A 21254-nucleotide genomic window follows, 5' to 3' on the forward strand; every position below is an offset into this window, starting at 1 on the left:
TAATGTGAACCTATTTATTGTTGATAGAAAGCCAAACTAAATGCTCACCTTCTAACTGCGACAGACTTGGAGGTACAATTACTGGTTATGATGGGTATTAGTCGAGGGATGTGCGTATGCTAGAACAAAAGGAAGAACAAAAACAGGAAAACAGCTTTACATTGCAGTTCCATGGAATGAAAAGCCATTTCCTCTAGCCACCTGAGACCTATACATAAATATTTTTGTTCAATTCCCAAAAATAGAACTGCCAAATAAAGGAACACTAACAAATATGGACAGGTTTTTATTATTAAAAATATATCTTATCTCTAAAAATATCTTTATAAATTTTTATTTTCTTCTATAATGACAGGCTCCAATGAGTCAAAGAGCTGAAGTCACTTGAGGAGGATCTAAACTGTCAGTGGTTACAACTTAAGAGGTGTCAAGCTATCTCTACAGCTTACTCACTGCATTATTAGGCACAGTCATCTCTGCAACCTAATGGTTTTCGGCAGCAGGTGCTGCCCAAGAGTTTTATAGCACAATTAAGAGCGTAAGTCTGTACTGTAAGTCAGGTTTAAAACCAATTTAAAGAAAAAAAGTTTGCTCATTTCTGAGGGATATAAACATCTTACTCTGTAAAAAAGCATTTCTCCTACCATTTCCATTACTTTTTCCTACTAGTTTGTAAGGACTGATCTATCATCATTAGTCTACACAAGGCTTCACAACATCTAAGGCAGACAAGCTTAGCATAATCAGAAAAGCAGATTTGGCATTTGATCTAATCTTCCTTGCAGTGACATTCATACTTTCTCAGAAACACCACAGCATTTGAAATTGGTAATATTTTGTTCTCTTTTGACTTGTACTTACTCGAATGATTAATCTAACTGCTACAACACCAGAAGTGGCCATGACTTTGGCACTATTTGGAATTAGATTAAAAATTGTTGGCATAATGGCTTCTGCCCCATGGTCAAACTTGTTTCCCAGAACTGATGACAAATGTCTGAAAAACAGAATGAAGTCATGCTGTAAGTGTGCTGAGGATTAAGAGTGTCAGATAGTACAGAACATCTGACATTAGCATATTTGACATCTCACTCTTCACAACTGGCACCTTTTCCCCAACTCCAGAGAACACTTTCAGAAATAGTTCCTTGACTTTCATTTCGTACATTCTACGTTCACCTGAACTTTGACAAACAATAAGTTTGTCATGAAATAGAGTAACCTGTTCAGCTAAACAGTTGTTAACAAACAAGAGGTACAGTGCTGAGTACAGGTATTTCTCTGAAATTGTTAGTTTGTATTGCAGTTTCTCTGAAGTTATCACTTTTGCCTTTGTATGTAAGAATCCACCCCAATCTGCTAGAAACACTGCAGCACCCTTTTTCTTGTTAAATGATTTTCTCAGAACATGAATACGAAGCTTGCTCATTCATTCAGCACATCTTAATTAACATAATTTAAAACTCAAGAATACAGGTTTGTACACCTTCAATTAGTAGCCTACATAGTTTTAAATGGCTGTAACAGAATGTCCTGCCTATTAGTATATAGTACTGACAGCGCCGGTCACATCCTGAATGTGTTTTAATCAGCAGTTGTTCCTGTTTCTACAACACATTTTAAGTGTGTTTAGAAAGTAAACTTACCCCAAGGTGATACAAGCCTCTCGCACTACCTGAGACCGCAGGTCTTTAGCAGATAATTTAAATGCTCCATCCAAGAGTCGCAAGTGTTGGAAGAAGTTATCATATTCTGCAGCTCCAGCCAGGAGTAAGGAGCGGATCTTTTTCAACTGTTAGCACCATAAAACAAAGCAGTGACTGTTAATGAGCAATATACACAAGGACGGTTATGTCCAGGGTCCCTGTACAACTACACACGTTGAGGAACACCACTTCTTAAATCAGTCTGAGCAATTTTTATTTCATGTCTTAACTCACAAGCTAACACACTACGAATGCACAATACAATAAGCATGCTAGCTAACTGCTACAGAAATCCAGAAGTGCTGCATACAGCTACTCCTACTTATCATTAATAAACCAAACATTACTTTTTAGACCAAAAGTTCTCCTCTGCTCCCCCTTAATAACTTAAAAGACTTGGTTCATACTCAGATCTGAGTTACACTGATGTATCTAGAACATGTCCATTGACTTCATTAATTATCTGGCTCTACTGGAAGCGCAACCCTGACCTCATCCAAACAGCATATTTGCTATTAATACTGGGACCACAAATTTCATCATGGAGACATTTTTTCAGATAACTCCATAGGTCCTCATGAATACTGATGCATATGAACATTGCCTCAGTTTAAGCTCACTGCTCTCACTAGAGCAAAGAAAAATGAAGTATGCTGAATCAGCACAATTTGACACTCAGATCTGTAATATATGATTTGACAGACATGTCAAAGTTGCTATACCACTAATGAAAGTCTACTGTGTATAGTATTTATACTATGGAACACAGCTCATGTCAGAATATAAGACTGAATCTTGCCATGCTTATAATGCCTGATTATACACTATTATATTTCCCACAAGCGTAGTCATTTATTCAAATTTTTAAGTGTGTAAATTTTCTGAATTGTTTTGTATTTCCTTTTTGCAGAAGTATAAATAAGCTCTCTAGGCAAAATGACATTCTCCCTCATCAAGAAGTTTTAAGAGATTCTGCATCCCACTTCTGACATTTGGATTTCAGCATCTGCTAGCAAATTTCTAGCTTTACGTCTGGAATTCCTGCATGAATTCTAGCTCAACCTGATGTTGTCTCTCCAGGTTCTTTCTATATCAAAAATAGCAATTTCCTCCACAGATGTGGTTTAAATTCAGTCTCACAAGGAAACATTTCCCCCAAGCTTGGGGAAACATAACAGATGTTCACCACTTACAATGCATTTTAGCCTTACTCTGAGATTTTCCCAGTATCCTCTTCATGGTACAAGTTCAGTGCAGGAAAACCTTGTATTAATAGAGTTTGTATCAAAGATCACTACTCACAGCAGATACTCTTTGTTCCCAGTCATGCTTGTCATCTGATAGTATCTCTCTTATTTTGTTTATGGATTCCTCAAGATCCCTGCTAGAATAAATCTGTAAATTTAAATACAGAATATCAACATAACGTGAGATTTACTCCAGAAAATAAGATCATTTCCCATCTACATTCTTTTGTCCTCTACCCCTCAATGCTCAACTGTCACATGCTAGCCTTGGACACGCTAGCTAGCTTTGCATAATGAAAAGAATTTACATACTTCCTGCAATCAAAAATTATTACATGACCACATGAAGATCAAAAGGGTCATCTTCTGTTATTTTACTACAGTTTCACAATTTTAAGCAGTATTCCTGTAGTGTCCAGCAAAAGAACAAAAGTCAGTATTAAAAGTTAAAAGTCTAATGCTTAACTCAAGCTGTGCTCATTTGTCCCAACAAGTAAACTCCGGTGAAGCAGAGGGGATACACATTTCAGCTACGCAGGTAAATCTACCAGCAAAAATGTGCCATCCTGTCATAGCACTCACAACAGTGATTCTGGAAGTACAAATCACCTTTACTCTTTTCAGTTTGCATACGGCACAGACGAAATGTAGGGAGGCTTTTGCTGACTTAAGCTTTTGTTCAACCAGACAGTGCTATTCAACATGCACATCCAGTTCCAGCTCAGTGTCCTCACCACAATCCTCCTACCCCCTTTCCCTCCACTTCTAAGCATTTCACACACACTACTGGCAGCTACTACCACTTCAAAGTTGCCTCCCTACAACTTTCAGCTTACCTTCCCCTTAAGATTTGCCAGCAGTCAAGTGAAGCTCAATTTGTCAGTGATTAGATCCTACATCCATCTTCTGCTGTTTTGTGTTATGTACTTTAGCAGACAGTTCTACTTACCTGAACTGTTGGGACATCTTCAAATGCCTTAATGAAGTCTTCTTCATCCACAGCACCTGCTCCCTCTTTGGCTGCTGACATGCATATGAAAAAGCCTTTTCAATTTTCTTATCAACAAGAGAATCAATTAAGAAACCACTAGCTATCTATCAAGGCACCTAATCAGAAGAAAGTTCACTACCCACACAGCCTCCCAGTGCTGCAAATGTAATGAAAACAGAGGCAGGGAAATTCAATGCCAGTTACAGACTGCACATGCATGGCATCCTTCAACTCCTAGGCACAGAGGGCACATTATGGAAGTCATTACAGTAGTCACTCAACAGTTAGAGGGGACATTCTGAAAGATGAAAGGGAATATTTGCTCTAATTACACAGGAGATTTTATTTTAAAGGATTTAATTCTATCTATAATAGATGAAGGCGCAGATCTCCTGACAGGTACACAAATACACAAATGATAACGAAGATAAATAGACACTGGAATATTAATCAGATTAGAGACTGGGGCACGGGGAACTTCCTCTGTTTCTCTGGATGTTTTGTAATGACATTTAGAATTATTGCCCACATTCACAATTATTGCTCCCTTTTCTTGTTCACATTCACTATGAGCTATGCCCAAAGGTCTCAGAAGAAGCCACCAGATCAGTTGTAGGTTGCACAGGCCAAAGTTTAGCACGTACCTGTAAGCAGCCTGCCTCAGTCCAGCTGCAGAGTTGCAGCTATAAAAAACAAAAATTCACACCCTGCATCACTGACATGATTTGCTCAAAGCCCTCAGTGCACAGCTGCACAGTTCCAGCCTTTCACAAATGCAGCAACACGCATTACAGAGATGCAGGGGCTGTTTGCTATGTGACCCTCAATGATTGTGGCATTTCAACAAACACACATGTAACGAATGGTCTCACATGGGGGATAATCTATTACTGGATCCTCAGGGCCAATCTGAGAATTACACAGCCCGAAAGTCCATGAAATAAGTTGAAACGTGACAACTACATATACTTTGCATAAAGGTAAATTCATATATGCTATCAGCTTACTTGAGGACTTGGATCCCAGAGGCGCAGACCCAAGTCTGCGGGTAGTCCCCATCCCAACCCTACGTGAGTTTGCAGGGGTCTTTGAAGATGTAGAGGAGCTAGCTGAGGAAGGTCTGTTCCCATCCACAGAGTCTTCATCATCAAAATTTTTATCTGCCAAAAAAAAAAGCATAGTCAACCGTAAGTCTGATGAAGCAAAGAGACTTCACAAGGAGCACACCCATTGGTGGCAAACACATTACATGGTCTACTGATGCTGGAGTCAGGTCTGCTCTGCCAGTTCCCACCTTGGTGGCTTCCTCATGCTAGAGCCCTGGTTATTCAGGAATGGCTGCCAGCCACTAAGCCCTCTCCTACGCTACTGCAGCCACTGCATTATTACCCTTTAATGCATGTGTCCAGACAGAAAGAGTAAACCACAGATCTACAACGAGAAGATTAGCCACAGCTAATACTTGGGGTGCCTACAGTCTGTATCTGTTGTTTTTGCTTCCAAGAGCTATTTCCCCATGGGCTGCAGTAAAACCAAGAACACGAGCAAATCCAAGCATAGAAAGGACCTGGAAGAGCTGGCTGCCCTTTCACACCATCCTAACTGCCTGAATGAGATGAAGAATAAAGAACAGGATAACCCAGGAAAGATCACAGGGCAACACCTACGCTGTTGGTAAGCCACAGATTTTTCTCTTTGGGACCATTAATCGCAAACCCAACCCAGAGCTACAACCCCACATTAACTTTTTAAACTATCAGCAGAATTTGTCTACATGGAAACAGCAAAAGTTACCTTAAATCAAAAAAAAAAATGTATTGGGTTAATTGAAGCTTAATGAATCCTTTGTATACATCTAAAGAGAACTGCAGGCCTCACTTCCAGACACGAACATATATTAACTTGAAATGAGTTACAGCCACTTTGGTTCTTGCTGAAGGTCACTTCAATTCCAAAAGAGTGCTTATGCTGCAGTTTTACACAGTTTAGCTAATCCACTTTGAAAACTGGCCTTAGGTTGAAGGGTGACAAAACATTTGGACAGCTGATGTAGATGGTGTGTATATTTTACTGAGGCTAGACACACACACACACAGTCCCCATCACCTCGCTTCTCCACACTAAAGCTTCATTCTAGACTTGAGACCTGGTGCATGCCCATCTCTACCCAATAATCCAAGGTATGCCCCCAGTCTCTGCTGTTTCAGGAATACTTCCTTAGTGAATATCACTCAGCAAGCGACACAAGCAGGTGCTTTAATCCACCCCTGTTCAGGAAAGCACCTGGGAGTATCAAGTAACCAATACTGGCTCCTAGTTAGACGCTAACGAGTGAAATTCAATACATGTTGAGCACGCTAAAAGTAAAAAAATAAATTGATAACAGTAAGACATTCTAGGGAAGGCAAAAAGAAAGAGTCATGGAACAGCTTGTATTGACCTCAGCTTTCGCTCCCCCAAATGGCTTGCTAACAGCTGGACACAGAAGACCTATAAAGGATCATCTAAAAACCTAAAACCTCCATTTGAGAGCTGCACACCCACGTGATGCCATACTCCAGCCACAGCATTGAGGCAGCAGGCAGACAGCACCCAACATGGTCAGAAAGGTGCCCAAGGACATGTTCCACTACTGCTCACGTTCAGTCTGGGACTATGGGAAAGGGCTAGCAAAAAACGTAGCTTCTAAAGGCAAGCAGGGGTAATAACCTCAACTATTGTTCAGGCAAAAGTGAACACAGGAACTTTATCAAGAAACGTCAGGTCATACAGCTAAGGAGAAGAACAGACACATTTAGGATGGGGGATCCATCACAGTACCCTAAAGCAGCCATGCAGGACGTGCTTCCTCCCAGTCGACACTGATAACCTCCTGTTCTGCATCACTCAAAAACAAGATACGTGGCTTGACAAGAGCTCAAGGAAGAGCCATGAGAACGATTAAAGGACTGGAAAACGTGTTTTAATTAAATTAAGCGAAAGTTCACTGCAGGGAATGGCTTAGCCTGATCTGATGCTTAACAAGTCACTTGATGGTATGGTTAGTAACTGCAGACTCAGTAATGTACTCTTCCAGTGTGATTTATTAATAATGTTTCTCTAATAGAAAATATCCAACAAGGTGACCGGATGGAATTTATAAACAAATCAAACACTTTTCTGGTATTTTTTTTTTGTCATTTTGTGCAATCATCACAGGAATTACTACCCACAGGTTACAAGGTGTCTTACCCATCACATTCTACTACAAGAAGTTATAGAAAACATTTTTTTTTTCTCCCCTGAAAGATACAGTCTAGTTCAAACACGAATCATTTCAAAAACATTTGCTCAGAATTGCAGGGAAGGTTATGGCAGATCAAAATAAGACTTTAAAATGTGTAAGCTCTGAAGCCTCTAGGAAGGGGTTTAATGATGCAGATAAACTTGTACAGACCTCGAATACAAAATCTTCCAGACAAAATTTGCCCCAGTTACATTTATTTCGTATGCCTGCATTTAGATACTAAACAAACGACTATTTATCATATATATTACCAGCCAAGAACATGTCAGTCATACTCAAAACATAGTTTATTACTTAAAATCACTTGCAGCTGGTAACAGAATCCTCCATCAGTCACATTACAGCCTACCTAGACACTCTCATTTAACTCCCTCCCTCTTGTATCTGCATTTTTAAAACCTCAGCCCTCCAAAAGGAAAAGAGGGTGTGGTTTGCTCTTTCATGTAACATATACAAATTCAGAAAAACATATTAAAATAATTTCACTTCAGTAGCATTTTAGCAATTAAATCAGTATAAAACAGGCTTCTGAGTATTAACTAAAACAACAACGCTCAAAAAAAAAAAAAAAAAAAAAAAAAAAAAGCAACCAACTAGCCCACAGGTTTGGGGATGTTTAGGTTACAATCACATCTTCATTAAGTCTATAAAAATAAAAAAACAGTTATCTAATATTCCTTCAATAACCAAAGAGCATTTTCTGATCTGAGCAGCGCAGAATAACAGAGACATTCACAACTGCACACCAAGTCTTTCAGCAGCACGTGTGCAGGACAGAAAGAGAAACAAAGAACAGAAAGAAACCTGAACATGGGAGTTCAGAAATTAAGAGAAAAATAAGCTACCGCCCATTATCTTCAAAAAGCCTTCCCCCCCCCATCCATTGACTCGTGATCACAACAATCAGTTCAACTAGGATCATATTTTTTTGCAGCCCGTCTACAAATCACGAGGTGCCAAATTCAGCATGGGTGTAACTCATCCCTCCAGCAGAGGTGCACCAAAGCAGAATCAGTACGAGGTTGTACCATTAAATAACCACGGATATTCTCCCACACACACCCCCCGTGCTCATTTATAAGGGACATAGTGCTCTCCATCCGAGACATGCCCCTGTAAAAGGGGCCTTTGTCTGCTCACACCACTCTGCTGTCTTAGGGAAGCAGAGAGCACAGTTTGCTTTAAATTTTTCAATCCCTTTACATTATTTAATAAGAAAAGAATAGCTTACAAGTACATATCCTTCTGCAAATAAGCTTCCTCAACATTCCTTCATATTTTCCATAGCGTGCCCAGATGTAACGGTGCTTCTCGGAGAGCCGCGGCTTTCAGCCCAGAGCATAATCAATCATTGCCCCTCGGATTCATTAGGCATGCTGTCTTCGCACATGGATTCAAACAGCCATGGCTTCAGTCCTCTCCAGCGGCTCCGCAGGATGCTCGGGAACACCCATCTCAGCCCAGGAAACTTCAGGGCACTTCTAGGAAGGAAATTCCCTGCTCGCGAGGGGAAGCCGGGACAAACAATCCGGCTGCAGAGGAGCTGCCTCTGCCTGGCTGGGCTGGCTGGCGCTGGGAGCCAGCCCGACTTTATCCCCTGGGAAGCGCTAACAGGAGCATCTCAACAGCTGTCATCGTTTGTCCATGACGAATAAATTTAGTCATTATTCATCTCAAAACGTAACCCCTTCACGTCTGGCCAAGGTGTTAAAGAGGGAGAGGAGGCTGCGCCGGCTGCTCGGGGACCACAGAGAATAAGGGCCGGCATTTTCCCTGCCTGAACTATCAGCCTGGGACCTTTTAAAGCAAAGTAATTGGGGCTCAGATTTCCTCCCTGATGAAGTGAGATGCTTTCTGGCTTTTAAAAACATTACGACGCCAGACTGAAATCTAGTTATTTACCTGTACAGCTTTAGAGGAGAGAGCTAACTGTGCTGACTGGAGACGGGGAAAACAGCTGACAATTCTGTCTGCTCCCATCGCAGACGCCCTGCTATGGCCTTGGGGCCTGTCTCTGCAAGGTACTTGGTCTGACTTGGTCTGCTCTAGTCCCACTGTGCCCATTTATCACATACCCCACGTCCAAGCTGGTGCAGCAGAAGGCAGCAGGCAACTTGCACCAACTGCCCTTCCCAGCACACAGCCTCCCTCCACCCCTTCAGCTACTCGTTTAAATATAAGCACCCAAAATCTCTAGCTTGATACCTAAATGGGATGAAGCACCGAGAAGAAAGAAGCAGGATCTGCAGCAGCACTGCTTTACCCTCTAGGTTTTTCCACCCAGCTTTCAGCTCCTTACCGCAAACAACCTATTTATGCTATCCCAAAGGAAATCAGGGATCTCTATTAGAAAATATTTTAAAACCACATTCAAAAATTTCAACGGGTATAGAAATGAATCCAGATGTTTTCTCCTGTAAACCCTTCACTCCAAGACAGCTGTGAGGTGGCTGTGCAAAACCACTTGACTCCCTGGCACCTGCAGTGAAGCCCATGAGCTGATTTTTGCTCACATACGAGCAAACCACCTGCCCATCCTTCACCAGTCCCCCCCCCAGGTGCAGGTGGGGCTGGGCAGTACCAGAGGAAGCCCCTGCACAGGTCTGACACCAGGAGCACAGCCCCCAACGCTGAGGCTGAAAGGTTTCAGCACACCACAGCCCCGTGCTCAGCCCCTCTTGGCAGGCAAAGCCCAGCTCCCTGGAGAGCCACGGAGCCTCGTTAGATGCACAGGACACGCAGCATGCAAATGCACCGATGCCAAAGGCCATGCAGGATGCTTCTCAAGCCCCTCCTTCCTCCTCCTTTTGGCAGATGTGACTCTCCACCTGCACTTAGTCCATGTTTTTCAGGCATTCACCCTCAGACACCTGTGTATCACCATCACTTTGGCTTTCTTCACTTATTTCTTATATGTTGCCCTTTGCAAACTAGAAGAGAATTGTGTGAGAGAGTTGTTCTTCTTAATAAAGGTTCCTACGCCATAAATAAAGACAATATTTTATGACCATAATAAATATATTAACACAGAGACCATGATCAAGAAGAGATAAGGTGGTGCTCAGAGCCGATCCAAGAACATCAGCACAGAGTCACAGCGTGCCAGGTAAGTGGATGAATACTTGCTTTTTATTTTAATAATCCTTGGCTTTAATCCAAGGGTTTCAGTTTTCCTTTCTTAGCTAGGAAATGAGATTCATCGCTTTAACTGCTGCCTCATTCTGTCTAATTATGAGCTAATGATGATGCTCGTAACCTAACGGGTCTTCAGCTGCCACCACAAAGAGTAATAATATTCCTGAAAGCAGTAATACTTTCAATTGTTTTCTGCTCCAAATAGATCATATTTATAGGCAGGCAATTGTTTTGATATACCTCCTGCTCAGTCTATCAGCACACAGCCACTGCAATCTCGCAGCATATTGTTTTCTGCCATCCCTCGAAGCAGAAAAGCAATCTGGCAGTAGCAGCAATAAGTCACATTTTTGGTAGACAGGAATCCCACATTTTTTAAACCAATTCCAGCATAATAAAGTTAACTGAATGTACACAGACCCTGACACAACAGCATCCAACAGACTAGGCAGACACAGTCTGCATATAGAAAGTGAATACTAACTTATACCAAAGAGGGTAAGAAATAGCCCCGGCAAAATGGAAATCTGTTCTCAAGTACTAGCCTGACAAATCAGGCAAAATCTTCTGGTAGAAGACCAATCCAAAATCACGCTGCTCATGAATGATTCAGATCACTTTTCTGAGGGATTTTATAATTTCCAATCCTGGAATCAGGCGGTTCCAATGCAAGTTTTATCCGTGATAACAGTAGGGACACTTGAAAACAAGAGCCGTAAAGATTTGAAAACTAGAGACTAATAAAAAGGATTTAACATTTATGAACTGTTTTGCTTCAAAACATGATTTTTAAAGCCGTAAGTTCACAATATTTTGTCTTCATGCTAACAACCCACACCGTGCACTTTCTAATGGCATGTGTGTTAACACAACTAAGAATACAGCATCCAAAGCACTTCTCAGAAACTTCTGTTCATCTTTTCCACTGATTATTTTTGTGCAGTTCATACAAATAACTAAACAAGAATCACAAACGTATTTGTTAGCGGCTGCACAGAGGCAGACTTCTCTCCATATGGATTGAAATAAAAAAATCAAGACAGACACAGACATGCACACAAGGCAAAAAGCAAAAGAGAAAAAGATTTGTTTTCCCCAAAGTCACCCTTGGAAATACAATACTCTCACAGTGCCCTTTCCAGCCAGCCACACACAGCTTTCCACCAGACCTCAATTACATCAGGAAATCCACAACACACACCTTGCAAAAAAAAACACCCACCCCAAAAGCCCACGTGTTTGCGTTCATTTTGGGTTTAAAGGGCAAAAGCAGCATTTTCCTATACCACACCTAGCCCCCCTGCCACCCAAGGCTTGATGTTCGACCTCTCGGAGCACGAGCCTGCAGTTCATAGCCCGGCTGCCCATACAAAGATAGGATTATCTCTGACTGCAGCTTTCCACACTCACACCAATTATTTCAGCCCATCACACGCTCAGCAACATGGTGTCACTTGTTCCACTGCTGCAGCTCTCCCTGGTGCCTTTACCTGTGGGTTCTGCTCCTTTTTTTTTTTTGTTCTCAACCTCGGAAAACACCCTTTAAATTGTGCATAGCAAAAATTCGCAGCAGTAGCTGCAAGCAAAAGACCCTACACCTCCTCACAGCGGTCTTGCTGGCATAATCTTCACAGATAGAAACATAAAATGGGTCACACAAGCTGAGCCCCGGAGATACCCATCAATGAGAAAAGCTATCTACAGGATGGACCCGTGGGATCTTTTAGAGTCAGGAAATACCTTTTTCCAGGAGTGTAAGAATTAATCGCCTTACTGCAGGTTGAGCATAGCTGCAGGAAAGTTGCTTGATTTTTGAACAGCAGGTAAAGCACAAAGCTTGCCATTTAACTAGCATTAATCCTCTGTGCTGCACAGTGCCAATGGTAAGGTTTCTCCTCGTCCTTGGCAAAGTTTAATCATTTAGGCAAATAATTCTAAAAAAGGGATGGAGTTATTCTGCCTTTTGTTCACTAGGCAGCAAAATTCTATCCCGCAGAAGCACAGGAGCTCCGTTGGGCAGCACCTCCTCAGGCATGGCAGCGCAGCTCAGGTTGAACAGCAAGGCTGAAAAAGGTTGAAATCCTTAGGGCATTGCCAGAATCTGCATTAAGCTCCATTCCAAAACACACCTTTTTTCCTAAACCACTTTTTCTCCCTCCTACTAAGTCTGGGAGCAGTGTTCCAAATATTTGCTTATTTTCCCAATATAGTTTTTAAAACATTTGCGAGTGGCTCAGTGAAAGTGGAAATCACATCGTAAGATACTGAAGTTTTAATTTAGTTGTTGACAGGTTACTGGAAGCTAAGCCTGACTTGGAACTGAGTTTTGTGTGTTTCCTGGGGTTGGTACCCAGCAATGCTATGAAGGCCATGCTAAACTGAGCTCCCAGGGAGACATCTGCTGGCCAGGGCTCGGCTTTATTTGCCAAAACCCACGTGAAAAAGCTGGTACCTGGGGAATCAATAGGTGGTTTTGTTTTACCTCAACTGTCTGTATCTTCTTGGAATGAAGTGAATTAAGAGGCACACCGGGAATCTGAGGCCTTTAAATGGACAGCTGCTTTTCACCCAGGCAGGCCAGGAGAGCTGCGCAGACTGCTCAGGTGCCGCCAGCCCCACGGAGCAGAGCGTGGTTCAGGTTTCCAGCGATCAGCACCATCTGCTGCCATGACATCATCCCAAAAGGCATCTTCTTCTCCAGCCTGCACGCCCCAAATGGCATTCCCCGTGCAAATCCCTCACCCACCCCAGTAATTATCACTAAGTGTGGCTCACCTAGGCGCTGGCTGCTCTGTACCACGCATCACTGTCAACAAAAGGAAATTGCATTTTATCTTGCTCTCGCATATTGCTTCCTGAAGGGCTGTTCATTTTCTGTAACGCGCCACATCGAGTTGTGAAGTGGTGACAACTAATACACAGAGCTGTATTAGGAAGGGAAGAGCATCCTGACATTTTTAGGACAAAGCACTGTCACGGAAAGGCTGGAAGCATCTTATTGCCTCCAGTTTCCCAGAGCACATTGAGGTAGGAGAACAGCAGAAATGCTGCAGACGTAAGCTTCCTAAAAATACCTCCAAAGAGATAAAAATGACAAGCCGCAGCCCTGTTTCCTTTTGCAACAGGTCTCAGGATAGCTGGGTCTGTGAAGTCAAGCCAGTATGGTGTGCGGGAGAGCCCTGGGGAAGATGTAGGTCTGGCCTAGTCCAAGACCTTTGTTTCATCCTACAAGAAGCCAGGGGCATCCAAAACTTTCCAGGCAGACCCCCCCAAGCCAATAAATGCAACGTTTGCAGTTACGGATGAAGAAGAAGAAAAGCAAGGCCATCGGACTAGTCTCATGGAGCCACAGACAACAAGAGCCAAGGCTTCTGCCCCAAGGCATTCATCTGCCTGGTTAAAGGCTAATGCAAGAACACAGATCCTACAGCTGCAGAAATTATATGGTGCTATGCACATTACACATCAGTGATTTCCACCCAGAATGCCTGGCCTGATGCATAATTAATAGACTTTAATTAGTTAACCATTTAAAATACTGTAAAAATGCTCAGTGGGCCAATAACCATGAGATTAGACAGTCTAAAACCACAGGTGGTTGCCACAGAAGGAATAACAGGGAGCAACGGGCAGTGATTCCACGCCCTGCATGCATCTTGAGAAGGATTATCAACTACAGCAGGTATGATGAGAATGAGGACCAGCAACTTCTATCAAAAATAAATGTTTCATCTTTTTAAAGGAAGATATTACTACAGCCTGGGAAGGCATATATGCAAATGCTAAAGTGTACAGGTGAATTTTGTTTTATTTAAAGATAACTCCAAAGTTGGATTTTATTACCAAGCATGTACTCTAGATCTACAAGCAGTTACCAGAGGTTTGAGACACTTCTGCTGATGGGAAGCATGACTGGCAATGGCAGCAGGAGCTCCTGGACAACTGCTATTGAAGTTACAGAGTTGGCTGTATGCTCTCTGCAGCATCACACTGCAACTGTTGGCAAGGGAAAGGGATGGGGAACCTGGGGATTCTGCTGTGGAGAATGGTTTGCCACGAGTCGAGCCACCTTTGTTTCCTCTCTTTTGATACAATTAAGTTTAAAAAAAAATACAGCGACTGAATAATTAGCATTTTACATTTCCCAGGAATATTATAGAGAAATTAGGCTCAAGAAGATCAGTGTATTCAACAGTAACCTTTAAAAATATTCTTCTTTTAAAAGTAGAAACCAGAAGGTAACAGATTATGAAAACATTTTGGACTCTAAGTACCAGATGGAAAATAAAAACACCCAGCCTCAGAGCAATACATCATTTCTTTTTACTTTTAGTGAAGAACACTTGTTTGGTAACTTTTAGAAGTTCCTAAGGCCTTTCAATCACAGAATGGTTTGGGTTGGAAGGGACATTTAAAACCCACCTGGTTCCACCCCCTGCCATGTGCAGGGACACCTCCCACCAGCACAGGCTGCCCAAAGCCCCATCCAGCCTGGCCTTGGGCACCTCCAGGGATGGGGCAGCCACAGCTCCTCTGGGCAACCTGTTCTGGTGTCTCGCCATAGAAAATAATTTCTTCCTAATACCTCATCTAAATCTACCTTCTTGGGCCCCTCGCTACAAGAAGGACATCGAGGTGCTTGAGCGGGTCCAAAGAAGGGTGACGAAGCTGGTGAGGGGCCTGGAGAACAAGTCCTACGAGGAGCAGCTGAGGGAGCTGGGCTTGTTCAGCCTGGAGAAGAGGAGGCTCAGGGGCGACCTTATCGCTCTCTACAGATACCTTAAAGGAGGCTGTAGCGAGGTGGGGATTGGCCTGTTCTCCCACGTGCCTGGTGACAGGACGAGGGGGAACAGGCTAAAGTTGCGCCAGGGGAGTTTTAGGTTAGATGTTAGGAAGAGCTTCTTTACTGAAAGGGTTGTGAGGCATTGGAACAGGCTGCCCAGGGAGGTGGTGGAGTCACCATCCCTGGAAGTCTTCAAAAGACGTTTAGATGTAGAGCTTAGGGATATGGTTTAGTGGGGACTGTTCGTGTTAGGTTAGAGGTTGGACTCGATGATCTTGAGGTCTCTTCCAACCTAGAAATTCTGTGATTCTGTGATTCTTTTTTATTTCTAATAATACTTTGCATAAATTTCTTTCTGTATCACGTGGATGGGATTATCTCGATTTTTTAACACATCCTTGAAACAGGCAAAAAAAAACCACCCAGAACCACAAGACTCCAGGTCATCCAAAAAGATCACAACCTGACCAAATGGCAGAAGAATGCAAGTGAACACGGAACTCAACCTGGCAGGTTTTTTTAGACACCAACACGTCAGATTTCCTTCTATGATTTCAAATAAGCATGGAGAGGTTTTAGCAAAAGGGTGGTCTATTTGCTGCACACTTCAACAAACTATATGGTTTCCATTTAGTTTGATAACAGAACCTGGAAGAAAAAATATGTACTCAGTATGGCTTCCAATATTAGCATAGTTTCAATTCCTGATCAAAAATTGTAAAGCTCCAAATCTAGACACCAATTTCTTGGGCCTTCTTCACCCACGCCTTCAAAGCTGCATCTTAAGTAAACCATTGCCTTAAGGAAAAAAGTCATTGGGAAAAAGGCTCCAGAGCCAAAAAGATGCCAGAGCTTATGAAATATTAACAGTATGCAGGGCTTCTGTTTTCCCAAAGCTCGTTTGCTCCCCCCTAACTCTTTTAAAACCTGAGAGAGATCTAAGCACCTTCCCTCTATGTTCCTCCCTCAGACAAAATCATCATCATTAGGTAGGTACATCATATTCAGGGGGTGGGGAAATACAAAGGGGGAGTCGAGACACTGTTGAAACTTTCTTCCCTTTGTCATTAATGACTTCAGACTACTGAATTGATATTCGTATTTCAGAGGCATTGTGAAACCCTGAGCAAGCAGGAGACTCATATGCTACAAAGAAGAAAAAAAGCATCTTTCCCAAGGAGCTTACAATATAAATAATGCAAAGTATAGCTGAAAAGAATTACTGTTATTCTGACTTGATTTATAGAAAAAAAAAAAGCTTGAAAATCCTCCTCCCTTTCTTTTAAGAGAAAAAGAGCAATTAAGAAATGCAAGCCCTTGTGTCTTAATCAGTCCAATTAACATAATCTTGCATCCCTCAATTCTTACTCGGCCCCCATCTATGGTGCTATTGCTTTCTCCCCATGGCTCAGTGCCCTTTTTCAATCACTCTCAGGTCTCTGTGCTTTAAGTAAAACCTAAGCCTGGTGCACAACTATTCCAAACTGAAAGTTGATCCCAAACTGGACTTAATAATTTGATGCCACCAGTGGGCATTTCAATTCTTTGGTAGCCTCCCATGTGTTTTGTGTGTATTGGCAGTCTCCCTCATACGAGGCTACTTACTGAGTCACTTGAGTCAGAAGAAGTTAGGAAATCAGAATTGGAAAAATGTGTTATGACAGACCATTACAGCGGTGATTCACCTGACGTGAATCCTGTGAACCTGACCTGAATTCTGCCAGCTCCTCTGTGGTCCCTCTATCTCTTGACTGACCCCGGGACCACCTTTCTCACAAGCCACGTGAAACACAGGGACTAGGTAGGACCATGGGCAGGCTAATTTTGACATAAATCACCTGCTTTAGATTGAAGTTCAGAGCTTCTAAGAGGTGGTGGAAGCTATGAATAAGCACAGTTACAAGCAGGCAAAAGATCTCCAGTACAAGGACAAAGTCTGTCGTGTAAAACAAAGGATGAATTTGCCTCAGGACTCAGACTCACAATCAAATTATTTCAGCCTAACCAGTTATAAGACACCATCTGAGCCACAGAACCAGCCCTTGTGCTGCTCTTAAGCTGCAGCAAATGCAAGGTAATATGATTTAACTTAGCCCTAAAGAAAGAAGGTTAAGCCAAGCAGGATCATTCGCATTTACCAGAGACAAAGAACACCAGCAAGAATTACAACCCAGCGAAACATCTTACCCTGCACGTAGCCATTACAGACTTCACAAAACAAAAACGGACCTCAACGGAATTGGAGACAGTAAAATATGAAGAGATTTCCATGCAAAAGCTAGTAACACTGACTGCAGAACCTGCCTTAGCTGTTTGCATGACTGCTGTTAATACACATATATATATCTCACTTATCTTTCCTTAGCAGTGACACTTTTTCATAGACTACTCTGCCAACCTGCAGTAGCTGTTGGGAGAATGGGATTCAAAACAGGTGGTGAGCACTGCCAGATTACATCCTACCACCCTCACTTACTCAGAAAAGCCACTGAAATCATTAGGTGGGGCAATGTCAATAACCACCATTTGCATTTAGGAAACCGAACATCACAGTTGTGAAAAACTGTGAGGAGTCTCAAATCTACTGTGCCGACGCAGAGAAAATCTCCTGCCCAGTCCATGCAAGAATTCAAAGGAATCGAGTCAGAAATAAAAAAGAAAACATCACTTCATCAATACGATAAGGAATCACTTTCTAAACAGCTTAAGGTATCTCCTCTCCCTTTGGCAAGCCTGGCTTGCACAGCCATTTTGTACATCTGTGACCCTGAAACATCTCTGCATTGCTAAATCAAACAGGCATGTCAGATAGCAACCCCTTCCCTCTCGCACTGATACTTCTATCCTGTAGAGAGCTCCTTCCCTTCACAAACAACATCTCCATTTTATTCCTAAATTGCAAACTGTGAAGAGTAGTCCATAGTAAGACCCAGCTTCCAAAAACAAGCTTTGCCCTTTTCAGCAAGCTGTTTATGCTGCAAGCAGAAGTCATCCAGGCTGCCGCAGCCTCCATTACACCTGTGCTCTGCTTTGTGAAATATGGCCTCAAGTAGTAAAATGTGTCATAAATACACATGCTGGAAGACAAGCAAGACAAGCAGTTCCTAATTTCATTGCAGTTTTAGGATGCACAGTCTACACTAAAGTTTATACTTGTAAAGCTTAAAAATTAGCTAATTCAGTGTGGGGCAAGGCTTTTCTATTTTTTTCGGTGCCAACGGGTAAAAACAGAAAAAAAGACACTCAACTAAGTGATTTTTGCTGCCAAGACAGCAGTTACTTTTGGTCTTGCTGGAGGGGGTCAAGCAGTGCACGTAGCCAGGTAATCAGCATGGCATTCAGTACAATGCCTGATACATAATGCCTGAGTTCAAGCTTGGGGAGTTGGAAATAGGCACTGAAAGTACCAAGGAGAGACAAAGATCAAGTTTCTAAAACACAAAGGGTGGTTGGGACGTGGGGTGGAGAAAGGAAGACATGGAAATGACTGCAAAAAAATCCTAAGTCAGATTTCATTAGCTGTGTGTTATGAGACATCCTGAGAACTGATGTATATATGTCTCCTGATGCCAGATCGACTCTTATGCTCAGCAAGGAAGATGCAAGCATCACTTCCAGTCCAGTAATTCAATTAAATACTTCCTAGTAAATGAAGTCACGATCTCCTAACCTCTATTGTTATAACGTCCCTTCAGAGAGTTTGATGTTAAAAGTGACATTCTCTCTCATATCTTATCCAAGTGATCATTCAAATATCCAATCATCCCAGCAATAATGCCTTTTTGGTGAATATTTTCTGATCTGCTAGACACCCAGGTTAAAATCCCAGGATAACTATCTCGGATGAATCAAGGATGACCAATTTAAACCTTCTCTTTTGTCCAGATACATTACAGTGTGTCATCTAATGCACGAAGACCGTCTAGCCAGGGCACAAAACTTCAGCTCCATCTACTCCCCGGGATTTGCAAGGTTATGAGGCATCCTGGCATTGGTTCAGGTGTAGATGGACTGAGAAATCAAGATGAAGTGGATTCATAATACTGTAATAACCAAACAGTGAGCAACAGAACAGAGCACATAAGCAACCAACTGCATAACCAGGCAGCAAAGCATTTGAGCATAAATCCTAATTAATTAGGACTGTCAATAAAAATTAATAGATTGCTTTAATCTTATCCAGGGTTCTTTAAAGTTATTCATCAAATTAAAATAAATAAGCCAGGCTGAACTCTGAGGCACTTCTACCTTGGCAACTCCATACCGGATTCCAGGATGGAGCTGTTCACTGTAACGATCCTCACCCCAAGCTAAATATCTGCAGCTATCAAGCCACAGAGAGGAAAGGGGAGACCCGAGGGAAGAAAAGCCCCTTCAAGCACCTACTGAAAACAAAGACAGGAGGAGGCTGCTTCCTCAGGTTTGCTTCATTTCCTATAGCCCCATTTCTACTCAATCCCTATTTTTAGATGTTTTTTTGTCACCTCCTCCTCACTTCGCATTCTTACCCAGGAGAAAAATGCATGACTTGGAGCAGAATAGGTAGAGAAGTGTATCCTTTCTGCTTTGCAAGAAGGTAAACTGATTATTTTCTTCTCATCCAGTGAGCTCCTGCAGGTTCTCACCCAACTACACAAGGCTCTGTACAACAAAAAGGCCTAGGTTCAGTGTTACTAAAAGCACTCTGCATCACATGCACCCCAAGGCCTCCAGACATACCTAGAATTCACATTCTAGAGAGTAAAGAGCAAAAGAGGATGAGAGATGTCAGAGAACTGAAAGTATTTGATTTTAAACACATTTAATTTCAGATACAGGGTCAAGCCTGTGGCAGAGGAACAAACATTACAGCGATGATGCACTGAGACTAAACTGGCTTGGGTCTTCTTTCTAGCATTAATATTTAAAAGTTCATATGAAAAGCCTTTTGGAACATGACTGCTCCTTTTACACATATCAATAAGGAGTATATGAAGTTGGGAGAATAAGTTGTTTAAAATGAAATATGTTTTAGACAGCAGAAATCTAACGAGGAAAGCAACGGTCCTTGTGTATCATTCGTTTCACAATAGGCATTTTTATTATAAGTCATAATACTGCTTAGGATCAGCAGTGGGGATCCCAGCCTGTTTTGCATTTGCTTTCCATTTCCACGGATCAGAGTGGAAGGAGTGCCCGTGTCAGTGCTATGCTGCAGGCAGCCAAGTGTTAACAATCCCCCCGACAGGCAGGCTTACTATGGGCTGGCACAGCCAGTAACACTCAGCCTGCATCACTCAAACACTATCAGGTACGGAACTGGTAATGGCACGGAGGAGGTGTGAAAGTGGAGGCAGAGCTGAGTACCAAATTAGCAAGTTTTTATTATTAGCAGCTGTTTCCAGGCATTGCTTAGACTATCCGAAGGCTCAGGATGAAGAACTAACATTAAAATAAATTTGCATAAACAATTGACTGCAGTCTGTAAAGACACGGACTGGAGGAAAACAGAAGAGCATATCGCTAGTAGCAGCTCAGAAAATGTCAGCAGGCAGAAGAAAGCCCCAGAAACCTTTCTCCAGCCAATTCAGTAACTTTTAGCGTGCACCATGGGCAGCTGCTGCCTCAACTGCAAATAGTGGGATGCTCGCAGGGCACTGCCTCCTCTCAGCAGCTGTTACCAAAACCAAGCATGGGACAAGCCAGCAGCTAACAGGACATTACTTCCAGAAGCAGCCAAAACTAGAAGGAAAAGGAATAAAAGTTGTGGGAGAATGTCATTTCCAATCCCCCAAACCAAATTCTCCATCTCTGGAGAACCAGACGGTCAGTTACAGTTTCGGGGCCCCACTGGATCACCTTGCTCCTTTGGGAAGCACAAGCATGAATGCCCTGGGAGCTTGCAGGTACCCCAGAAGCACAAGATTTGGTCTGTGGATAATGACTCGTACACGGCCCACTGCTTTTCCAGCTATCGGTCTCTTCACAGAGCAGAGGTCTGGGGGCTCCCCCAGGACATGAGAGCGGGATGAGCCTGGTTCACCTGTGGCTCATGAGTAAATCACTTGGGTCACTTGAGCCACCTGAATGACTCACCTCAATTCCACAGCACTTTATTTCCAAGCAG

General features: G+C 42.5%; 1 protein-coding gene across 9 annotated transcripts in view; it reads right to left on the minus strand.

Moving 5' to 3' along the window:
• CLASP1 (cytoplasmic linker associated protein 1) overlaps positions 1 to 21254 on the minus strand; it is a 149345-nt gene that overhangs the window by 85899 nt on the left and 42192 nt on the right. For all 9 annotated transcript variants that reach the window (XM_068687479.1, XM_068687476.1, XM_068687472.1 and 6 more), the window contains exons 9-14: positions 4952 to 5104; positions 3903 to 3976; positions 3009 to 3101; positions 1647 to 1792; positions 862 to 997; positions 49 to 119 (exon numbers count right to left, since the gene is read on the minus strand). In XM_068687479.1, the coding sequence (XP_068543580.1) occupies positions 49 to 119; positions 862 to 997; positions 1647 to 1792; positions 3009 to 3101; positions 3903 to 3976; positions 4952 to 5104 (673 nt within the window). The remainder of the gene's footprint in view (positions 1 to 48; positions 120 to 861; positions 998 to 1646; positions 1793 to 3008; positions 3102 to 3902; positions 3977 to 4951; positions 5105 to 21254) is intronic.

This window comes from Anas acuta, chromosome 6 (genome assembly GCF_963932015.1).
Source record: "Anas acuta chromosome 6, bAnaAcu1.1, whole genome shotgun sequence".
NCBI classification, from domain to species: Eukaryota; Metazoa; Chordata; class Aves; order Anseriformes; family Anatidae; genus Anas; species Anas acuta.